This window comes from Rhinopithecus roxellana, chromosome 10, assembly GCF_007565055.1.
Source record: "Rhinopithecus roxellana isolate Shanxi Qingling chromosome 10, ASM756505v1, whole genome shotgun sequence".
Taxonomy (NCBI): Eukaryota; Metazoa; Chordata; class Mammalia; order Primates; family Cercopithecidae; genus Rhinopithecus; species Rhinopithecus roxellana.
The window spans coordinates 43,482,427-43,505,304 of record NC_044558.1 but is presented as its reverse complement, the minus strand read 5'-3'; the positions used below and the strand labels follow the sequence as shown (position 1 = coordinate 43,505,304).

Sequence of the window (22,878 nt, the reverse complement as noted above, 5' to 3'; positions counted from 1 at the left end):
CAAATTTAAAACTATGATTAATGTATTTGTCAACTAATTTAACTTTTGACCTTTGACAGAAATGTGTAGGTAATATAAATTTTAGAATTGGTCTTGACTACTAAACTATTGCTAAAATTAGCAGGCTAAAAGTTATTGTCTCATCTACAAAAGGTGAGATTATCACCTATTTCATGGGAAGATTTAGATTGGTGATAATGTAGTCTGGGGGGCCGGGCGAGGTGGCTCACGCCTGTAATCCCAGCACTTTGGGAGGCCAAGGTAGGCGGATCACCTGAGGTTGGGAGTTAGAGACCAGCCTGACCAACATGGAGAAACCCCATCTCTCCTAAAAATACAAAATTAGCCGGGTGTGGTGGTGCATGCCTGTAATCCCAGCTACTTGGGAGGCTGAGGCAGGAGAATCACTTTAACTCAGGAGGCGGAGGTCGCAGTGAGCCGAGATGGTGCCATTGCACTCCAGCCTGGGGAACAAGAGCGAAACTCCATCTCAAAAAATAAAAAATAAAAAAACCAAAAGAATAAATAATGTAGTCTGGGTATGTTATTTTCACTCATTTACTTAAATCATTCATTGTGCTAGTTTTCATGCTAAAGGCTGCATATGTAAACTAGTCTAAACATCAGTCATATGGGAGGTCTTACTCTTCCTTCTAGTTTGTAGATGGGGGAACTGAAATTCAGAGAGATTAGGTTAATTCACCCAAAGTTGGGTGAGTAATTGGGTAAAGATTCAAAACCATTATCTTTTAATACAAAAAGGGTGCTTTCTTCAATGTATCATACCAGTGTTATTTTACCCTTGTTAAATAGTTACTTATTTCAGTAAAACATTTCAACAACTCGGAGGTATGTTATTTATAATTGTATTAGCTATGTATATATTTTTAAATTGTTTTTCTCTCATTGAAATATGTTTGCATCGAGCCAATTTCCGGTTTTTATAAGAATTTTTTTAACCATTCAGATTCTTTCTTTCAGAGTGACTTGTTCTTTTTTTCTCTCATCAGTAACAACATGACCTACTTTAAGTAGTAACAGTTCTGATTTATGAGTCCTGGAACGAAGTTTCTACTTTATAATGAAGTTATACGGAATCTTTGGGTTGGAAAGGACCTTATTAAAAGTTATGGCTAATTTTTCTTTTTAAGAAGCTGCTAAGCATTGGAGCTCAGAATATATGCTTTTTAATTCACTGAAGTTTAAAAGGCTAGTCTACTAGAGGAGACTCAAAAAGAGAAAACTCTCCTTGCTGCTTTAGGGGTGCAAGCACTGCAGCTACTACTGGCTCCATAGCTAGCATTCGTATCAATGCATACAGATTATCCAGTAGATAGAATAGTTATCTGTCTACTATTACTAGTTATCTATAATATCTATTATTATCCAGTAGAAAGAATCTGCTGACATCTGTATTTTCCCTGTGTCCTTTACCCCTTATGAAGTTGTCATCTCTAATTGTCATTTATGTCTAATAAGTTATTATAGAAAAACAGCCTGTTCTGAAAGATGTGTTTTTTTGCCACAGATCTCCTGTGTCTCATGATCAAGTGTGGAGTTGTTAAATATTTGGTCTAATTCTTGTTTATTTCTAATAAGTTATTTTATTGAAAAGCAGCCTGTTTTGAGAGATGTGTTTTTCTTCCCTGGATCTCTTGTGTCTCATGATCAAGTGTGGAGTTGTTAAATATTTGGTACCTACCATGAATATAAGAGGGAATTCAACATGCTTGCTTTGAAATTATTATTGCCTTCTTATTCATGCAGGCTCTGCATTAGCTGCTAATGTATGTAAAAAGATTACTGGACGTCTTACCAGTGCAATAGCAAAACAGGAAGATGTCTCTGTTCAGCTAGAAGCCTTGGATATTATGGCTGATATGTTGAGCAGGTAAGTGTGCCTGTTTATTTCCGTTACTTGTAATACAGATACTACATTGATTTACTAAAAACCCTTTCTAGTAAATACAATAAAACTTGGTGAAAAATTATTCATATTTAAATGGTGACTGTTTTATCAATTTGTGTGATTGGGGGTGAGGGGGAAATAAGCTAATTACACTAATGTATAAGTATATAATATTGTATAGTAAACATTTTATAGTTCTTTAATAAAACTTGTGATTTTAAATTTTTTAGCACAGTTCATGTTTTGTTTTACTTATATATTCTTGCATTCAGTGATGTATTTAGATAAGGAGATGTGCTGGTAGTTATGGATTTTCCAGTTAATGCTGGTAATCTTTAGTAACCATATTAATAGTGCATATTTTAGGGGAGGGAGGACCTTGGCTTTTATATATTTGTTGCTTTTTCACTTTCCTTTGGAAGTCAGATGTTAGAACATAGACCTAAGCAACTCCTAGGAGAAAATACCTTAAAGGACCTGTCAGTTTCTGATTCTCATAATCATTATAGGCCACCATTATTTGTGTGTATGTTTTTTGTGGCAAATTCATTTCAACTTAAAAACAATCAAGTGCCTTCATGTGGGTGTGTGGATGTGTGTGTATAAAGTGAGGAGCTATCATCCTGGCACTGAAAGAGCTTGTACTTTACGATAGGATATAAGAACACAAATGGCTGCAGGACAGAATGGGACTAAAGACTAACTGGGAGCATAGTGTGTTTGGGGTTTTAAAATGGAAGGATTCAAGAAAATTGTTTTTATGGAAAGTGGCATTTGAATTGGGTTTTGAAGAGTGGATAGCACTTCAATAGTTAGATGTGCCCAGGTGTAGAATACATAAGTAGTATATGAATGGGGAAGCGTATTCTAGTTTTCTAGAATATAGAATGAATAGAAAAGCAGTAGGAAATCATTCTGATAAATTGGGGTCATGTCGTGGTGGTTGAGGAATTTATGTTTAATTTGATAAACTGAAAATTCAGACTTTTTGTCCGATGTGTGATTTAATCACGAACAGTGATTGTCCTGGCACAGGTTTGGGTAGTAGTGACTCATTGAACTGTACATTTGCGATGCTTTGGAAGAGGGGTGTTGGAACAACAGGAACAATTAAACTATATATAGAGGAAAGCCAATAAGTGAGAGGGAGAACTCAAGAGAAGCTCAATTTTTTAGTGTTATGAATCCCCCCCTAAAAAAGCAATACAGAAAGTCAGAATACAGAAAATCATTTAGAGACTTTTTTTGTTTGTTTGTTTGTTTTGAGATGGAGTCTCACTCTGTCACCCAGGCTAGAGTGCAGTTCCTTGATCTCAGCTTACTGCAACCTCCGCCTCCTGAGTTCAAGTGATTCTCCTGCCTCAGCTTCCTGAGTAGCTGGGCTTACAGATACCCACCACCTCGCCTGGCTAATTTTTGTAATTTTAGTAGAGACAGGGTTTTACCATGTTGGCCAGGGTGGTCTCGAACGCCTAACCTCAAGGTATCCACCCACCTTGGCCTCCCAAAGTGCTGGGATTATAGGCGTGAGCCACTGTGCCTGGCACAGAAAATCATTTAGAGATTTTGGAAGGACAAAGTGACAAGATTATTGTGTGGTTTTGGTGGTTATTGTTTGTGTTTGGTTTTGAGACAGGTTTTGGCCCAGGCTAGAGTGCATTGGCATGATCATGACTCATTGCAGCCTCAATTTACCGGGCTTAGGTGATCCTCCCACTTCAGCCTCCTGAGCAGCTGAGACTACAGGGATGCACCACCATACGCAGCTAATTTTTGTGTTTTTTGTAGAGATGAGGTTTTGCCATGTTGCTCAGGCTGGTCTCAAATTTCTGGGCTCAAGCGATCTGCCTTTCTCAGCCTCCCAAAGTGCTGGGATTACAGGTGTGAGCCATCATGCCCAGCCTTGTTTTGTTTTTTTTAAAAAATACTTTCCCAAGCCAATTGATTAGATAACCTATAATGGGGGATTTAGGTCTAGATTCCCGGAGTCAGTTTGGCAATGTAAATTTCAATGCTGCATTCACTTAGCTCAGGTTTCAGTTGCATTTTAGATAAAGTAAGAATTTAATTTTCCTTTCACTCTGAATTTGAATTAGTCTCAACTAAATTTGTGTTCTGAATATTTACATTGAGGTCAGAGGCCAGACATTTAGTAGTGGCCAGGCATCTTGAATTCATTTGTTGTTTTCTTTCTTTTTTTATTTTATTTTAAGGCAAGGAGGACTTCTTGTTAATTTCCATCCTTCAATTCTGACCTGTCTGCTTCCCCAGTTGACCAGCCCTAGACTTGCAGTGAGGAAAAGAACCATTATCGCTCTTGGCCATCTGGTTATGAGCTGTGGAAATATAGTTTTTGTAGATCTTATTGAACATCTGTTGTCAGAGTTGTCCAAAAATGATTCTATGTCAACAACAAGAACCTACATACAATGTATTGCTGCTATTAGTAGGCAAGCTGGTCATAGAATAGGTAAGAAATCTTTAAAAGTTTTAAAGTTTTCTTTAATTAAAAACATTAATGCATGTTTTTAAAGAACCATTATGCTTTTCTTAGGTGAATACCTTGAGAAGATAATTCCTTTGGTGGTAAAATTTTGCAATGTAGATGATGATGAATTGAGAGAGTACTGTATTCAAGCCTTTGAATCATTTGTAAGAAGGTAAGTTTTTAAGATCTCTGTTTTTTCCAAAAAGCTTTTCCTTAAGAAGAGAATCATAAGATCTACATTAGGTGTGTGAGGAGAAGCAGCCTATTGGATTTCAGATATAACAGACAATACAGTATTTGAAATTAATGTCATCTTGCTATTATAAAATGTCATCACATTTATTTTGAAAATTTTTCTTGTCATTGTTAGGACTTTAAAGAATTTGGGAAAGGTATTTATAATTATTTCGGGTTTACTTTAGAAGGGAAGAAATGCCAGTGTAATAATGTAGTCTGTACTGAAAGCCCAGCAGGATAAATTATTTGTCAGAAGTAAATAGTGAATTGTCTTTTCAACAATTTCTTAGGTCACATCCATTTAGCTAGGTCAATGATTCTCAATTTGGAAACTGATTCTAATATATTTTTTAAAAGCTTAGTAAAAATTGTATATTTGTGTACTGGAAGGCAATACAAGATAAGTAACAAAATTTTTGCTCTTGACTAATGCAGTAGCATGGTGTCTTGAGGCCTTACACCAGTAAATGTTTTCTGCATTTATCCCTTGACACTTCCGGTTTTGAGAAGTGGCTTTTAATCATATCATATTATGAAAATCAGAAATTGTTGGATTCATTTTTGTTCCTTTAGTTGACAAACACAAAGTATTCTTTTATTTGCTGGCCCTATGGGCATTTATATGTTCTGTCCTCTCATTACATCGCTAGAAGACCAAGCCTAGGTGAATATGCACTGACATTTCCACAAATAATCCTGGTTACTGAAGAGCACATTCATCTGGGTTTGGTTTTCTAATAACATGTTGAGTGTATACCGATTTCTATCTATACTGCCACACATTAACCATAACATAGTTAAAATGGGGATTAAGGGAGTTCATCTTAAAATTGATTAAATAAGTAAAATTTGAAAGGTAAACCTTTTAAAATTGTAAGTCCATGGGAGAGAAAGAGCAAGAATCATTGGTGCTAGATAGTATGAGAATTACTATGTTATTGCTGGTGATAAAGCAAACTGTGGCAGGTAATGAATCAAGGAGAAAAATACAGCTCTTCAAGGCAGCTTTTGTTTTTGCCTTTAGATGTCCTAAGGAAGTATATCCTCATGTTTCTACCATTATAAATATTTGTCTTAAATATCTTACCTATGATCCAAATTATAATTATGATGATGAAGATGAAGATGAAAATGCAATGGATGCCGATGGTGGTGATGACGATGATCAAGGTATTTCAAATTAAATAAAATCTTTTAAATTTTTGTGAAAGACAGTGTTATAAATGGAGATGATTCTTAGTGCAAATTGTACTGTTTGTTTTATTTAGTTATAATAGTGAAAAGGGAAATGATCTCAGTATTTGACAATAGATTAAGTTAGAGGGCATCTATGTATTGAACTGTTATGCAACACATTAAAAAATCATGTCTAAAAATCATTCATTAATGCTCTTAATAAGGTGAGTGAAAAGTATGTAGCAAAAATTGCTTGCCATGTCCCAATTTTATTACTTTAAGTATACAGAAAAAAATCTATATATTTACAACTAGTACCATTACCACTTGTTTTCTCTTGGCTAGCAACTATATGTGATTTCTGGTTTTAAGTACTATTCAAATTTTCTACAAAGCATTTTTGTAAGGAGATAAACCGAGGTTTTAGAAAGAATTGAATATGTAGATATACATATTTAGGGCAGCTTGGTTTGAAAGAATATTAGTTTGTTTGTTCACAGGTCAGGAAAAATTCTTAATACTGTTTGAGGCCCCATTTAACGTTCATTAATAGCTTACAACGTTTCTGAGGCTCCTAAGATTGATGCCATCACGATGATTTATGATATTTACTCTGGAAAGGAGTAGCAGCACTTCAAGGACATAGGGGTTGCTCATGTTCAGTTGTTTCTGTTTGTATTGGAAGAATCATAGTAACAAATATTTAAGTTGGTAAGTTACTAGGTGGACAGGTTGGTGGATTTTTTGTTGTTTTTGAGAATACTTTTTAGTTTGATTCTTTGAATGAATTTATGTAACAACTTTCCTAAGTAAGTAATTTCACCCATCTTTAAAAAACAACTACCAAAAAAATTTCTTAACACCATATACACCTCAAGCAGCTGCTGCCTAGTTTCTCTCCTCCACAACAGAACTCCTCAAAAGAATGCAGTTCAGTTTCTTTCTTTCCATTCTCTCTTGAATCCACTCCTCCAGTGATGCACAAGATTGCAAATGTTTGACTCCGCCTATCGTATTACTCAGTCTCAGCAACATTTCTTTATTTAGCTTCTGGGATACCATTCTAGCCTGGATGTAGTCCTATCATTTTGATTACTCCAATCTTCCATGCTGGTTCTTCTTCTTCACCCTGACCACTGTACTTAAGAGTATGCCAAGGCTCAGTCCTTGAACTTACCTGTTACACTCTTGATTTATTTGTTGATCTCATCTAATCTCCTGACTTTAATATCAGTATGCTGGCAACCCAGATCCTATCTTTAATCCAGATCTCGCTTATGTATACAGATTCATATGCAACTGCTTAATTAATATTGCTGCTAGGATATCTAAAATATCTTTTCCCTGCCCCTTCTCCAGCTCCCACCTAACCTGTTCTTCTTTAGCCTTTTCCATCTCAGAATGGTACCTCCATTCTTCTTAGTTGATCAGACCAAAAATCTTGCAGTCATACCTGATTCCTTTTTCACACATCCCTCATGTAGTCTTCCACCTGAGAACTCTTTCATTTTGTTGTTTTTGTTTTGTTTATCACACTTAGTAACTTTCTGACATACTGTAATTGATGGTCTCCTACCTATTAGAATGTAGGTTTCATGAAGGTTCGACATTTTAATCTCTTGATTGACTGCTTTATTCCAGTGCCTAGGACAGTGCCTGACACACAGGCAATCAATAAATGGGTTGTATTAATGAAGGGAAAACTTAGCTTATATTTTAATATGAATATCTTCTGAAGAAATCCGTAGCAATGTGTATTCCAGGCTTTGAATGTTGGTCTTTTGTGCGCTGTATAACAAACCAGGTGCTTCACCTGCTTTGTCAGTTAATATGAATTATACCCATTAAATGACTTTCTACCATGGTGTTTTTGTGATTTATAAAATCAACATAATTTTAGTGAATTGGGACATTTGTTAATTTTTTATAATCTTGTTTTTAGTAAAGCTTATATTTCTGGGATGCAATTACCATAGTGTATGGACATGGAAAAAACTTTTATGTGCTCTTAACTTGATAGTATATTTTGGCAGTATCTTTTAACTTTATTTAAATATATATTGGTAAATAAGCAAATGCCTCGCATTTAGCGGTATTTGGTTGTTTTTTTCCTATAATGTGCTAAGGTGAATTTTAAGCTTTTGAGTTGGAAAATTTTATTATTTTATTATATATTGTAGAATCTTCTAAGGCCTAGCTGGCTACCTTTGACTGTCACTAAGCTAATTGGAATAAAAGCCAGTAAAAATATATCACTCCTCTCAATTATTTCAAGGCTATGTATAGTTTTGTCTGAGAATCACGAAATTATTGTGAGATAATTTTAGACTATCATGATAACTGCTAGTATTTCTGCCACCTTTCTGACTTCATATTACCCAACTGATTAAACCTGATGGTGTTAGAAAGAAAGACTTGCTGGAGATTTCACACACATGTTATCTATCAAGTATAGATAAGTGAGATACAATTCTTAGTGCTTCTGCTTTGAATGTTTAAGATTTAGCATTAGGGGAAAAATGGTTCTCTGTTAAGTTTGCAGCATTTTCTTGTTACAATTAAGCAAAAATAGTTATGTTTTAAAGTATGTTAAGACAAAATTGTGAAAGGTTTAGAATATACATGTTTGTTCTTCATAGCTTATCAACAAGTTGAGTGAAAAGCCTTGTAGTCACAAAGCTGCTATCAACCTTCTTTTTGTTCCCAGAAAATTAGTTCTACAGTGTTTTGGGATTGGTAACCATTCATTTTATCACCTACTCTATTACCTTAAATCCATTTCTTGGTTTTTCTTATAAAGTCCCTGATTGTTTGCTTGATTCTATGCTGTTGAGTAAGTTCTTTGAATTTTGTTTCAAAAGCTGGGAAATTTATGACTATAAGTATTTATATTCTAAAGAAGTTGAATGTGTTAATTGATGATTTTAAAGGGTTATAACTAAGCAGCAGTTCATTACAAAATAAATGAGAAAATGTTTAATTAAAAATACAATTATGTTTGTTTTTTTAAGTTTAATTTATGTGCAGACTTATAGAATTAACAAGCTCTTTCTTCAAGTTCCAGTTCTATTGAAACCTGCCTGTTGCTGTATATGTTACCGGAAAGTTAGATTAACTGATTTGGTTAAGAATATCAATTCATTTTCTGTTTAAAATAATATACTTCTTTTGTCATTAATAGCCTGTTTACATTAAAACTTACCCTTTAGGGAGTGATGATGAATACAGTGATGATGATGACATGAGTTGGAAAGTGAGACGTGCAGCTGCGAAGTGCTTGGATGCTGTAGTTAGCACAAGGCATGAAATGCTTCCAGAATTCTACAAGACCGTCTCTCCTGCACTAATATCCAGATTTAAAGAGCGTGAAGAGAATGTAAAGGCAGATGTTTTTCACGCATACCTCTCTCTTTTGAAGCAAACTCGTCCTGTACAAAGTTGGCTATGTGACCCTGATGCAATGGAACAGGGAGAAACACCTTTAACAATGCTTCAGAGTCAGGTGGATTTTAAAGTACAGTTTACAAAATCATAATAGTAAATGCAATGCTTTTAAAATTGTCTTTGTATGGAAATGTGAGTTCCAGAATATTTATAGAGAAGCAGAAAGTTCTGGGATATGTTTATATAGTTAACGCATGTTCATATTATGTTACTTGTTAGCTATTCTGATTGAAGTATTCTTGGTTTTACTTGATAAACAATATTTAAATAATTTTAAGATTCGGTGAAGTAATCTTTGTCTTTGATGTTAATAGAGATGTCTTATAGCTGTGGAGTCATACTACTTGTGATCACATAACTGACTTCACTTCTAATTTAGGTGTGTGATCTTGGGCAAGTTATTTAGTCACTTTATTAAACCTCACTTTTATTTGTAATAAGAGTGTATTTAGAAATATCTACCTGTGGTTGTGAGAGCTGGATGATCTGTATAGAGCATTCAGTGTAGTGCCTACTACGTATATACTTACTAATAAATTACACATTTTTTTTCACTTGAGGGCATTTTTTTCTAAGTTCCTAAACATTAGAGCTATTATATTGCTCCCATTTATTGAATATAACATACCAGGCATTCTCCTATTTTATATGTAATCTCTACAGCAGCCCTATGGGATGCAGAAATACTAGGTCAATTTTTATAGATTACAAAACAGATATTGACAGTGATTAAACCAGTGGAGAGGATGGGACACACATATGGTATCTATCTTGTTTTCAAGTAGTACAAATAAATACATTTTTGTGGTGAACTTACTCCTAAAGGTGAATGTTGAAGATTAATTGTAGAAGGAAATAAGATAAAGTGTATGGAGGATATATGTAAGTGAGTGAGTATGTAGAAGTCAGGTATTGCTCAGTAGAGTTGCCAGGAATTTCGACAATGCTATGGAAAGTTAGACAATTTTTTTGTTTTGTCTAGTTCTTAGTTCATTGTGTGATTATGGTGTGTGTCCTTGTAGTTTGGTTGTTGGGATTTTTCTTGGCTTTGTTTTTATTTTTAATCTCTACTTGCTTTGCTGTTGAGGTATTCTAGAAGCTCCATTTATAGCTTTGCATCCATAAGATTTGTTAGTAGAGACCCTATTTGTTTTACTGACTAACCAAACATTAGAAAGTTTAGAGCAGATATCTTTTAATCATACCCCTGCTGCTTGTAGCTACATTTCAAATGAGGTTGATTCCTTGTAACAGCAAATGGAAAGTAAGAAAAGGACCTGTTCAATGGTTGCTTTTCCGTAATTTGTCTTGTTTCCTTTGACTTTTATCTGTGCTTTTGTCATTCAAAATACCATTATTATTTGATTAATTTATTTCTTTTTTTTTTTTTTTTTTTTTTTTTTTTTTGAGATGGAGTCTCGCTCTGTTGCCAGCCTGGAGTGCGGTGGCGCTATCTCAGCTCACTGCAACCTCCACCTCCTGGGTTCAAGCGATTCCCCTGCCTCAGCCTCCCAAGTAGGTGGGACTATAGGTGCGCACCACCACACCCAGCTAATTTTTGTATTTTTAATAGAGGCAGAGTTTCACCATATTGGCCAGGATGGTCTTGATCTCTTGACCTTGTCATCTGCCTGCCTCAGCCTCCCAAAGTGCTGGGATTACAGGCGTGAGCCACTGCGCCCTTAAAAATTAAGTAGGGAAGACTGTTTTGTTGCTCCCTGGAAAGCTAAATGATAGCTTTTCGTAATTTATCAGTATCAAGCAAATGTAGTTATAAGAGAACATATATAATACATGCAACAAACTTGATCTTGTTAGTGTTAGCAATACCAGTAGATAGTTGAATTAGAAATTTAACAAAAAAAGATAAACTCTTCCCTTTATCCTTATTCTCCGTAATTCATGTTAAGTGTACTGAGGAAATACCAACAGCTGAACCATCTAATGAGTATATGATAATTGCAGGTTCCCAACATTGTTAAAGCTCTGCACAAACAGATGAAAGAAAAAAGTGTGAAGACCCGACAGTGTTGTTTTAACATGTTAACTGAGCTAGTAAATGTATTACCTGGAGCCCTAACACAACACATTCCTGTACTTGTACCAGGTATGAAAGAAACATAAATCTCTTTGGGGACTTATCATAGGGTGTAGCCTTTTTGTTAGGACTTAGATAAGCTTAAATAATGATTTCCTTTTAAAAGAATATTTGTGACAACTTAATATGCACGTAGAGCTAACATTTTTTTTTTTTTTTTTTTTTTTTTTTTTTGAGGCGGAGTCTCGCTCTGTCGCCGGGGCTGGAGTGCAGTGGCCGGATCTCAGCTCACTGCAAGCTCCGCCTCCCGGGTTTACGCCATTCTCCTGCCTCAGCCTCCCGAGTAGCTGGGACTACAGGCGCCCGCCACCTCGCCCGGCTAGTTTTTGTATTTTTAGTAGAGACGGGGTTTCACCGTGTTAGCCAGGATGGTCTTGAACTCCTGACCTCGTGATCCGCCCGTCTCGGCCTCCCAAAGTGCTGGGATTACAGGCTTGAGCCACCGCGCCCGGCCTAGAGCTAACATTTTAATCTAACCATCTTGAATACCTGAAGTTAGAAATTGGTAAGTAAAAAGTTAAGTCTTACCCTAAAATATTTGGCTGTAGTATTTATTATAGATGGCGAAAATTTCTACTTATAGAAATAATATAATGAAGTGGGAACATTAGCAGTACAGTAGGGGTTGATATTTCATTTTTCTTTCTTAAAAATCTGCACAACAATGATTGGATTTTTTGTTGGCTTTTTAGGAATCATTTTCTCACTGAATGATAAATCAAGCTCATCGAATTTGAAGATTGATGCTTTGTCATGTCTATACGTAATCCTCTGTAACCATTCTCCTCAAGTCTTCCATCCTCACGTTCAGGCTTTGGTTCCTCCAGTGGTGGCTTGTGTTGGAGACCCATTTTACAAAATTACATCTGAAGCACTTCTTGTTACTCAACAGCTTGTCAAAGTAATTCGTCCTTTAGATCAGCCTTCCTCGTTTGATGCAACTCCTTATATCAAAGATCTATTTACCTGTACCATTAAGAGATTAAAAGCAGCTGACATTGATCAGGAAGTCAAGGAAAGGGCTATTTCCTGTATGGGACAAATTATTTGCAACCTTGGAGACAATTTGGGTTCTGACTTGCCTAATACACTTCAAATTTTCTTGGAGAGACTAAAGAATGAAATTACCAGGTTAACTACAGTAAAGGCATTGACACTGATTGCTGGGTCACCTTTGAAGATAGATTTGAGGCCTGTTCTGGGAGAAGGGGTTCCTATCCTTGCTTCATTTCTTAGAAAAAACCAGAGAGCTTTGAAACTGGGTACTCTTTCTGCCCTTGATATTCTAATAAAAAACTATAGTGACAGCTTGACAGCTGCCATGATTGATGCAGTTCTAGATGAGCTCCCACCTCTTATCAGCGAAAGTGATATGCATGTTTCACAAATGGCTATCAGCTTTCTTACCACTTTGGCAAAAGTGTATCCCTCCTCCCTTTCAAAGATAAGTGGATCCATTCTCAATGAACTTATTGGACTTGTGAGATCACCCTTATTGCAGGGGGGAGCTCTTAGTGCCATGCTAGACTTTTTCCAAGCTCTGGTTGTCACTGGAACAAATAACTTAGGATACATGGATTTGTTGCGCATGCTGACTGGTCCAGTTTACTCTCAGAGCACAGCTCTTACTCATAAGCAGTCTTATTATTCCATTGCCAAATGTGTAGCCGCCCTTACTCGAGCATGCCCTAAAGAGGGACCAGCTGTAGTAGGTCAGTTTATTCAAGATGTCAAGAACTCAAGGTCAACAGATTCCATTCGTCTCTTAGCTCTACTTTCTCTTGGAGAAGTTGGGCATCATATTGACTTAAGTGGACAGTTGGAACTAAAATCTGTAATACTAGAAGCTTTCTCATCTCCTAGTGAAGAAGTCAAATCAGCTGCATCCTATGCATTAGGCAGCATTAGTGTGGGCAACCTTCCTGAATATCTGCCATTTGTCCTACAAGAAATAACCAGTCAGCCCAAAAGGCAGTATCTTTTACTTCATTCCTTGAAGGAAATTATTAGCTCTGCATCAGTGGTGGGCCTTAAACCATATGTTGAAAACATCTGGGCCTTATTACTAAAGCACTGTGAGTGTGCAGAGGAAGGAACCAGAAATGTTGTTGCTGAATGTCTAGGAAAACTCACTCTAATTGATCCAGAAACTCTCCTTCCACGGCTTAAGGGGTACTTGATATCAGGTAGGTATCTAGATTTTCTTTCTTAAAAAAAATTTTTATTGATAGTTGGTTGCCTTAAAAGACGCCTAATAAAGAAGTTAAGCCATGTCTGTATTTTCTTAAACCTAAAAGCTAAGTATGTGATGAAAAAAAAACTGTCTTTTGTAGTATAGAGTGATATTCAAATGACATTTTGTTGTTTTAAAGGATAGAGTGGTAATTAGATAATGGTTAAATGTGTTCTCATTCCTCATGATGACTACATTTTAATGTTGCTATGTTATGTTAAAATGTGGAAAAGATATATCTCATGAATTAACATAGTCTAAAGAGCTTGCTGATACTAGTTTACGATAAATAAAATTGGTGAAAGTACTTTTTTCAAATGAAAGATTCTGGAAGAGTTTTCAGATTTACCAGTGTCATCCCAATTAGAACAAGTAGAAGGTAATAACATTAATAGCAGTAATAGCCATTCATTCTTAGGCATTACTTTCTTTTTTAGTAAAAAATTTGAAGATTTTTGAGCGGTTTTGGATTTAGCTAGTTCTCTTTTGTGAGGGTGAGATCCTCCACTGCTGCTTCAGGTCCCTCCTTCCCAGAAGGAATTGTTTCTTTTGAAATCTAACGGGATTTTATTTTATGCTCATAAGTGAGTAAACTTGGCTCTTTTGTATTCATGTGTGCAATAAGAAATACCCTTCTTGGCCAAGGAAAATTCTAAGGAATTGAAGACACTGGTGTTATTTGAAGTGGTTTAAAAATGATGTCCGTGAGTTTTAGTGGACTACATACCAGTAGACTTGCAATTTATTTTTAACTAGGCTCATCATATGCCCGAAGCTCAGTGGTTACAGCTGTGAAATTTACAATTTCTGACCATCCACAACCTATTGATCCACTGTTAAAGAACTGCATAGGTAAGTGGAAACAAAGATAAACATACTGATTTTTGGATTTTAGAATTCTCAAACTCTTGAATTTAGTAACTAGAAATATCGAGGAATTAAAGTAATTGTTTAAAATAAAATTGATATGATCTTATAACTTTAACAAATTGCATTTGCCTTTATTGTTTGTAATTATTCCTAGATGATTTTGCACACATAAATGAAGTTGTAATATACCAGCATGTCTTTAGAGTCAACTACATATTTGATAACCATGTTTTTGGGGTGACTTAAGATAAGATAGCTTTAGTGGATAGAGCAGAAAGTTACTAGATTTATGTGGCCAGTCTGAAGTTTCTCCCTAGATGTAAACGAGTCTCGTTTGAGCTATTAAGGCCTCAGATTTCAATTATTACGTCTAACACCCAAGGAGATTTATGGGGATTTCCATATTTAAGGTCAAAATAACCTAAGAATAAAAAATAAAGTAGGGGAGAGCTAATTCGCAGAAGAACTAAGAGGAGATAACTCAAGAAAAACTAGGGCTTTCTCTATTTCTGTGAAGACAAGAATTAGCTTTTGGGATTATTTCTGATTTTTATAACCTCCATGCATTTTGTTTTTATCATTGGTTTTCCTAGAGTTTGATAGTAGCCAAAAACCCCTCAGAATTTAGTTTGTTGCTTTCTTGAGGACAGGATAATGGAGATAACCATCCGGGAGGACTGAGGGATTTGGCAAAGAAGCTTTGTAGCTTTGTGCCATTCTGCAGTGTGCCAGAAAGAAAAAAAAAAAACAATATAAAATTTGAGCTGTATAGAAAGGGATTGCCAATTCAGAATAAGGAAGGCAGAGGCACAAATAGGTTCTGTTGCTGGGGCCTAGAATTTATTTAAAGTCTATATGAGAAACTTCTTACTGGCATTTCCCCCACCCATTTTCTGCTTTGATATATTTATTGAGCACTTTGGTATTATGCAAAACAGGACAGAGGAAGAGGCCCATGCCATATCTCTAGAAATATCTTCCCATGTTGACAGCAGTCAACCAGTATGCATTGTTGATATAGTTACTCAACCAGGTAGTTAGCATTCTAATTGAATTATGATCTAGGTCGATATTCATGACTGTTTGAACATCAGAACCACCTAAGAAACTTTTTAAAAATTGAAATTGCTGGTTCATGGCACCATTTTGTCCATAATAGCAATATTTTAGATGCTTTCCTGAAAGCGGATATATGCGCTGTTGTAATTATTCTTCTAATCTACCAGTTTAGTATGCAAATAAAGGGGAGGGGAGATTAGTTTGGTACATTATATTGTTTTTGAAACCATGCTGTCCCTCAGACTTTTTTTTTTTTAAGTCAGTGCTGGAACTTTCTTGGATATCAACATTGAATTTGCCAATCTGCAGTATCTGAAGTCTCTCTTTCCTCTCGTATTTTCAAATTGCTGGTTTTTCAAGTTGGCTTTCAAGTCTTTTGTTCTCTCTCCTGCATTTCCCTGTGTATTCTAAAAGATTGCTGATGATAGAGTTGAGATCATATAATGAGGAATAATAGCTACATGTGAATACTTAGTGTGTACTAGACATTGTCTTCAACAATATATGTGCCGTTTATTCTGCTCTGTATAGCTGTAAAAGGTTTATAATCCTCATTTTATTGAGTGAGAAACTGAGGTGAGAAACAGGTTCTTGCCTAAAGTAACTTGCACAAAATCATACATTTAACAAGTAAAATGGTTTGAACCATCATCCATGTGACTCCAAAGCATTATACTTTCTTTCCCACATTTGCAAGAATAAGCAGACTTCTAAAGTACCTAGATGCCTTCTCTGGCTTTTGTCCTATGTTAGCTTTCAATTTTCTCCTTTTATATTATTTTCCTGTGAATTCATGTATTTCTTATTGAAGACAGAAATAAAGTAGGGCTTTTGGAGGCACGTTTCTCTTTCCTTTGATGAATTGTATATCCGCTAATAGTACTCCATCTTTATTAAGCAGTGGGTCTGTCTTCACCTCATTTTTTTATTCTTATTTTGAACTTAGTTTAAAAATATTTTTGTTGCTGCTTTTAGTGAACTCCAAGGAGAATCATGCATGTTATTAGTCTTTTTAGCTGCTATCTCTGTCATATCTTGTATCTATGAAAGTGATATTGAGAAACTTTATGGACTCTTCTTCCATACCCTCTGCATTATAGGTGCTGAGAGTGGATTATCAGTTGAAAATATATTCACCTTCAGAAATGATAGTTGCCTTGCTGCTGAAAGAAACTTTATGGTTCACTTAGTATTTCATCAGGTTCTTCCCTGACCTTCACTGAAGAAATAACAATGACACCAGCAAAAATAAATTATATCAACTTAGAGAAAATATAATGTATATTATATTTTAAGTTTACCATGTCTGTCTGTTGCTTGTCTTGTAATATTTCAGGTGATTTCTTAAAAACTTTGGAAGACCCGGATTTGAATGTGAGAAGAGTGGCCTTGGTCACATTTAATTCAGCAGCACATAACAAGCCATCATTAATAAGGGACCTGTTGGATACTGTTCTTCCACATCTTTACAATGAAACAAAAGTTAGAAAGGAGCTTATAAGAGAGGTAAGTTAGATCACACTGTTTATCTGAGCTTGTCTTTGACTTCAGTATTATATATCCACACGTTCTTTTTTGCTTTAACAGGTAGAAATGGGTCCCTTTAAACATACAGTTGATGATGGTCTGGATATTAGAAAGGCAGCTTTTGAGTGTATGTACACACTTCTAGACAGTTGTCTTGATAGACTTGATATCTTTGAATTTCTAAATCATGTTGAAGATGGTTTGAAGGACCATTATGATATTAAGGTAAGATGTTTGTGCCTATTTATACAATGTTTTAGAAGAAGACTTTGCTAGAGCAACTTTCACCCTTGTAATTTACTCATGTGTCTGAGAAAAATCAGGTTGTCTGTCAAGATTTCGATAAGCATGTTGTAAACTATAAAGTGCAAAAGTAATAGGCAGTGTAACACCAGTTGACATATAAGAAAGATCCAGAACCCTTTTTATTGGAGGAGGAAGTGGCAGTGGATGCAAAATGCACTGTGCCCACTTGCTTAGTGAATAGTCCCTAGATCCTTTCCCTCAAAAGAATCCCGACAGATTTTGCTGTTTAAAGTATAAATCTGTAAGTTTTTGGCCTGACTTAACATTGGACCATAGTTGCTACCCATGGAGGGTTTTCTTAGCATTGTCTTGATTAATTCTCCTGAGCTACCTTTGGGGCTAGTCTGAATTGTAACTATATTATTTACCTAAAGGAGGAATTTTTGTTTTGCAATATAATATACTGTGTTTAATACCAAGAATTTTGTTAGAGGACATGGAACTTTTCAGATATACAAAGCAATATGTAGAAGCAACTTGAGAGAAATCATACTGCGTCTTATGTTTGGATAATGAATTTTGCATATAAGTGTTCTTTGTTTTCCTGTGTGTTCATCTCCATTTAAAATGTGAACAGTAAAAGAGTGATTTGAAAAATAAAAAATACATGCATTGTGTCTTTTTCATCTACTCTTCCATTTAGGGCTTTTGGCCAAGCATGGCAAAAGTGGTAACTCAGCAGTAATTCAGCCATACTACCCAAACTCCTACTCTTATGTTTCCATGTGTGGTAGTGACCTAAGCCTCTCAAAGTTCAATAAAGAGAGCCCCCCAACCAAGAATTAAAAGGACGTGCTTGTTTAATTCTATGAGTTTATAGTCCAAGAGAAAAAGGTTTATGGGTTATCAGGTTTTGCATGGATTAATCTGAATAACTGGTCAACTCTGTTATGATAGTGGGAACTTATTTCGAAACTTGTGTTCCAGCTCAGTAATATTCTAGTTCAATGATTCTCAATTCTGGTGCACATGAGCTTTTCAAAAAACAAACAAACAAACTGAGTCTGTGGCCGTATTCTGACAGGTTCAGTAAAACTCTGGGGATGGGGCTTGAAGAATGCGTATGTTTCTGAAGCTCTCTGGATGATTCTAATGTGCAACCAAGATTGAAAACCACTTTTCTGGTTTTCGTATCTGTTTGAGACAGATGTTTCAAACCTTATCTGAGTTAAGTGCTAAAGAGTCCTCACCTATAATATGCTGCTCAAGAGACCTCACCTAAAATACAATCTGGTGAGGTCTCTTTAGCACTTAACTCAGATAAGGTCTGAGACAAATCTCTCTGATTCTGATTGGCAGATAACATTAAAAGGAAGCTTTACTCTTCAAAGTATTTTCCTTTAAAGGATCTGTCAGAATTTAGAATTTTGTTTTTAGAAAATGATGTCAAATCTAAATTCTTTTTTATTTCTAATAGATGCTGACATTTTTAATGTTGGTGAGACTGTCTACCCTTTGTCCAAGTGCAGTACTGCAGAGGTTGGACCGACTTGTTGAGCCATTACGTGCAACATGTACAACTAAGGTAAGAAATGATAAGTATCAACCTAGGTCAGACTTGGTGTATTGGGGATTCCTAGCCAATTCTTTTCTCTAGCTTTCCAAATATAACTATTCCAGTGCTCTATGTAGCAGTTGGTTTAAAAAGTTGACCTATTGAATACTGATGTTTTATAAAACTTAGCACTGTTAACTGCTATTCTTAAAAGTTTTTGTTTATTGCTATATCAATATAACATTTTGAAGTACTGATATATATATTTGAAGTACTGATATGGGATAAAATGTACAGGCAACAAAAGAGGAAGTTTTTAAATTCTGATTGGAAGGGGAGTCATAGAAGGCTTCATATTAGGGTGACAACATTTGCAGTGAAGCTTGAAAAATCCAGATTTTTTTTTTTTAGACCAAGAAAATGAAACAGGCTTTGAATAAAGACCTGGAGATGTCATCATATGGTGTGTTTGAAAAAGTGTCTAATAGAGTATAGCAAAGAATAGGGTAGCTAGAGTAGTACTTTCTTGATGGGGGCCAAAGTGTGGGACTTGCTAAGCAGATAGTTGAAAAAAGAGTGTCCTGCTCTCTTTGTTACAATCATGTGGGTCTAGATTTTCTGTTGTTATAATGGTGCTTTGTGTAAAATATTCCCTTAAAAGAAAAGGAGACAACTACTTTAAAAATAAGTTTAAAAACAGTTGTGCTTAGAATATAATATGCCTTATGGACCTACGAGAGTAACTTTTACCAGGAAGATCTTACGTGCTTAAATTTGTTCATGTAAGAGCTGTCTTTTATAGCATGTAATCTAAGTTTACTCCATGTTACAGGTAAAGGCAAACTCAGTAAAGCAGGAGTTTGAAAAACAAGATGAATTAAAGCGATCTGCCATGAGAGCAGTAGCAGCACTGCTAACCATTCCAGAAGCAGAGAAGAGTCCACTGATGAGTGAATTCCAGTCACAGATCAGTTCTAACCCTGAGCTGGCGGCTATCTTTGAAAGTATCCAGAAAGATTCATCATCTACTAACTTGGAATCAATGGACACTAGTTAGATGTTTGTTCACCATGGGGACCATTACAGATGACCATACAATGCACTGAATTGACAGGTTAATCATAAGACATGGAAAGAGAAGTGTCTAAAAGCTTCAGAATGTTCCACTTTTTTTTCCTTCGTGGAGACTGTTTGTTTGGCTTTCTTCCATTGTTGTTTTTGTAGCATTTATTTCAGAAATGTGTATTTCCATAATCCAGAGGTTGTAAAACCACTAGTGTTTTAGTGGTTACAGCAACATTTGAAATGGAAACTAAAAGTTAGGATTTTATGGAGTATGGAGATAAGGTCCAGTATCTATTTACCCTGTAATGTTTAGGATTAAAATGTTGAAATTTTGTGACCATGAATTTCTTTCTTTTATAAATTTTCTCGTTTAAAAATCAAAAATCTTGCAAAACAAAAACCATGTTTCTTTTTCTTGTACAACTTTTTGTTTTCCGCAACATAAATTGATTTTTAGCTGGCAGACAAGAATATCCATATAAGATTTGTTACCATTTCAGAGGGTTTGGCAATTTTTAAAAGATAATAAGGTATCATTTTAAAGTATGAAAATTAACAATATCCCTGTTGCGCACACTAATTTTGCATGAGCAAGTTTACAAATATGTATTGTCTGTAAAGCAGCATGTGCAGATTATTCATAATATAGAAGTTAAAATAAGTATTATTAGTGCAATTTTCAGATATTTATTTTTGCACAGAAAACACATTATCTGGAGAGAAAGAAAGGAGAATTTTCGAGACTTTGGTTTTCTTAATGCCAGTGTGAATTTGCAGATGTTTTCAGCAAATCAAGTCACAATAACAATTTGCCACTTTTTGCTATTATAAATCTTCTTAAATTTTGAATATTTTAAGTGCTCAATTTTTCTCAGTTACCCATTTGTGTGCGTGTGTTTCCACTTAGAAATTCTTAAAACCAGATTTTTCTTTCATTCCCTTTGGATGTCTACATTCCTTATCAAAGGATATAAATACTGTGTATGCTTTTGAATTTTATTTTTAGGAAAATTCTGAAGCCAGCTATCACAGCTTTGTTAGCTAATAATAGTATTTTCTTTTAGTTGAGTTAGGTTTTTCCCCATCTCCTGTAGAGCTAATTTACATATTGTATTTGCTAAGTGTTAACTACTTTTCCTGATTAAGGGATCTGTGCTGGGGAACAAAGCTTTTGCAGTACCTTATATTGTAGTTAAAATTTTATTTAACATATCCTTCAGTGAGTTCATTTCACACTGTAGCCTCTTCCTTCAAATTTGTGGTGCTCCTGTAACAGTAAGAACTAATTCTGAAATAAAAGACATCTCCTAATGCTGTGCAAACATAGTTTACATGTATTGAAGGAGGCAGTTGTTAAATTGAGTGACCAATTTTAAGCAATCAGATATTTGAAAACTGCACCCTTTATTTTTGAAACTGTGAATTAGAAACACTTCCTGCTGTATTACTACCTGCTTTAACATCCAAATATACAGTGATTTTAAATGATAACATACTGTGGTTATTAGATTAACAGCTTGATTTTGAATGTTCAGATGATAATGCAGAAGACATCACTACTAGTAAGGATTTTGACTAGTGCATTGATGTTGAAGTTAGTACCATTTCAAAATGTGGCAGGTGATAATCTTAGACCATAATTTGCATAAAACTGTAATAGAAGTTTATTTTGAGATGTTAGTATATTATGTACTATGCATTTCTGTGGTATAGATGTTGTGGATATATTTAAGTATTTGGTTACATGGTTTCACAATAAATTACAATACTGCAGGCTCTAGGACTGAATAGGAGACTGACATGCATATGTTGTGTGAATGAATGTCTTAGCTGGGTAAAGTTAAATCCAAATACTTCAACCGGCTTTTTCTTCAGTTTGTTTGTTTTTAACTTTCAAGATGCATGTTTTGTTTTGTTTTCCTTTGTTTTTGTTTTGCAAGCCAGCTCATTTTTCTAACAGTTGAAATTCTTTTAGTACTAAAGAAACAGATACTACTCTCTTATGGCTTTAGTGTTTATATACCTGTTTATATGCATACATTAACAAAATTAGTAATAGCAGTGCTTAGAATTTCAATGCTGAGTCATACTGATGATTAACTCCATACTCCTAGTGGTGATGTGGTCCAGATATTGGAATGGAAGTGGCAGGGTGTGGAGTCCAGACATAGTCTACCACTCATGCTACTTACTAGTAATATTAAGGTGTTGTACTTAGCAATTCTTCACATGTGGGTTCCTGAGGAGACCTAAAAGTTAATACAAAACCAAGGTGTTTATTGATTTTCATGAGAAAACTTAAGTTAGTTTAGGTCTACCTGATTTATTTTAAAGGAAGGCAGAAAGGAAATTTGGTATGGCAAGGTTTACTCTAAAAGGTTATTTATAAAATCAATAGCACTGAATGATAATTTTTTTAGTGATGGTCATATATTTTATTAATGATATCTGAAAGTTGCATAACCATTAGGAATTAGAATTATTTAAGGGTTGGAGGATGATGATTTCATCAAATGTTTGAATATTTAAATAATTTTTATGTAACCATAATTAAACCAAATTAGTCTTTTTTTCTTCATACTTTTCTTTGGTAGATAGTGAAGAAATAACATAGGGGCATATCTAATTAACCAGTTCCAGCGGGTGTTGCGATATCTTTATATCTAGTTCAGTCTCAAATGTATGAATATGATTATATAGTCATGATTGAAGTTCAAAATGAGGAAACATACAAAATCCTCAGCCGTTGAAAAATTCAGTTAACTTGTTTATACTCCTGTAAGCTGTAATTAGTCACAAGACAAAGTATATAGTAATACTTTGTAATGAAGTAACATTTTCTGCCCACATTAATTTTACTAAAGACCTAAATTGTTAAAATTAGTCGCCAGCCTCTAGATTATGCTTAGTAAGTGTTTTGAAATTAAAGACCTTAAACATTTCAGCAAGTAAATATTGGATTCTAGCTCTG

The 22,878-nt window shown here is 35.0% G+C and overlaps 1 protein-coding gene across 1 annotated transcript in view; it reads left to right on the top strand.

Moving 5' to 3' along the window:
• Nucleotides 1-21,695, top strand: part of CAND1 (cullin associated and neddylation dissociated 1) — a 47,964-nt gene extending 26,269 nt beyond the window's left edge. Inside the window, exons 4-15 of the mRNA XM_010379921.2 lie at nt 1,768-1,891; nt 4,123-4,379; nt 4,464-4,569; nt 5,659-5,804; nt 9,020-9,312; nt 11,220-11,361; nt 12,045-13,538; nt 14,342-14,437; nt 16,851-17,020; nt 17,102-17,266; nt 18,765-18,872; nt 19,675-21,695. Coding sequence (XP_010378223.1) covers nt 1,768-1,891; nt 4,123-4,379; nt 4,464-4,569; nt 5,659-5,804; nt 9,020-9,312; nt 11,220-11,361; nt 12,045-13,538; nt 14,342-14,437; nt 16,851-17,020; nt 17,102-17,266; nt 18,765-18,872; nt 19,675-19,899 — 3,326 coding nt within the window. The 3' untranslated portion in view covers nt 19,900-21,695. The remainder of the gene's footprint in view (nt 1-1,767; nt 1,892-4,122; nt 4,380-4,463; nt 4,570-5,658; nt 5,805-9,019; nt 9,313-11,219; nt 11,362-12,044; nt 13,539-14,341; nt 14,438-16,850; nt 17,021-17,101; nt 17,267-18,764; nt 18,873-19,674) is intronic.
• Nucleotides 21,696-22,878: the final 1,183 nt, after the last annotated feature.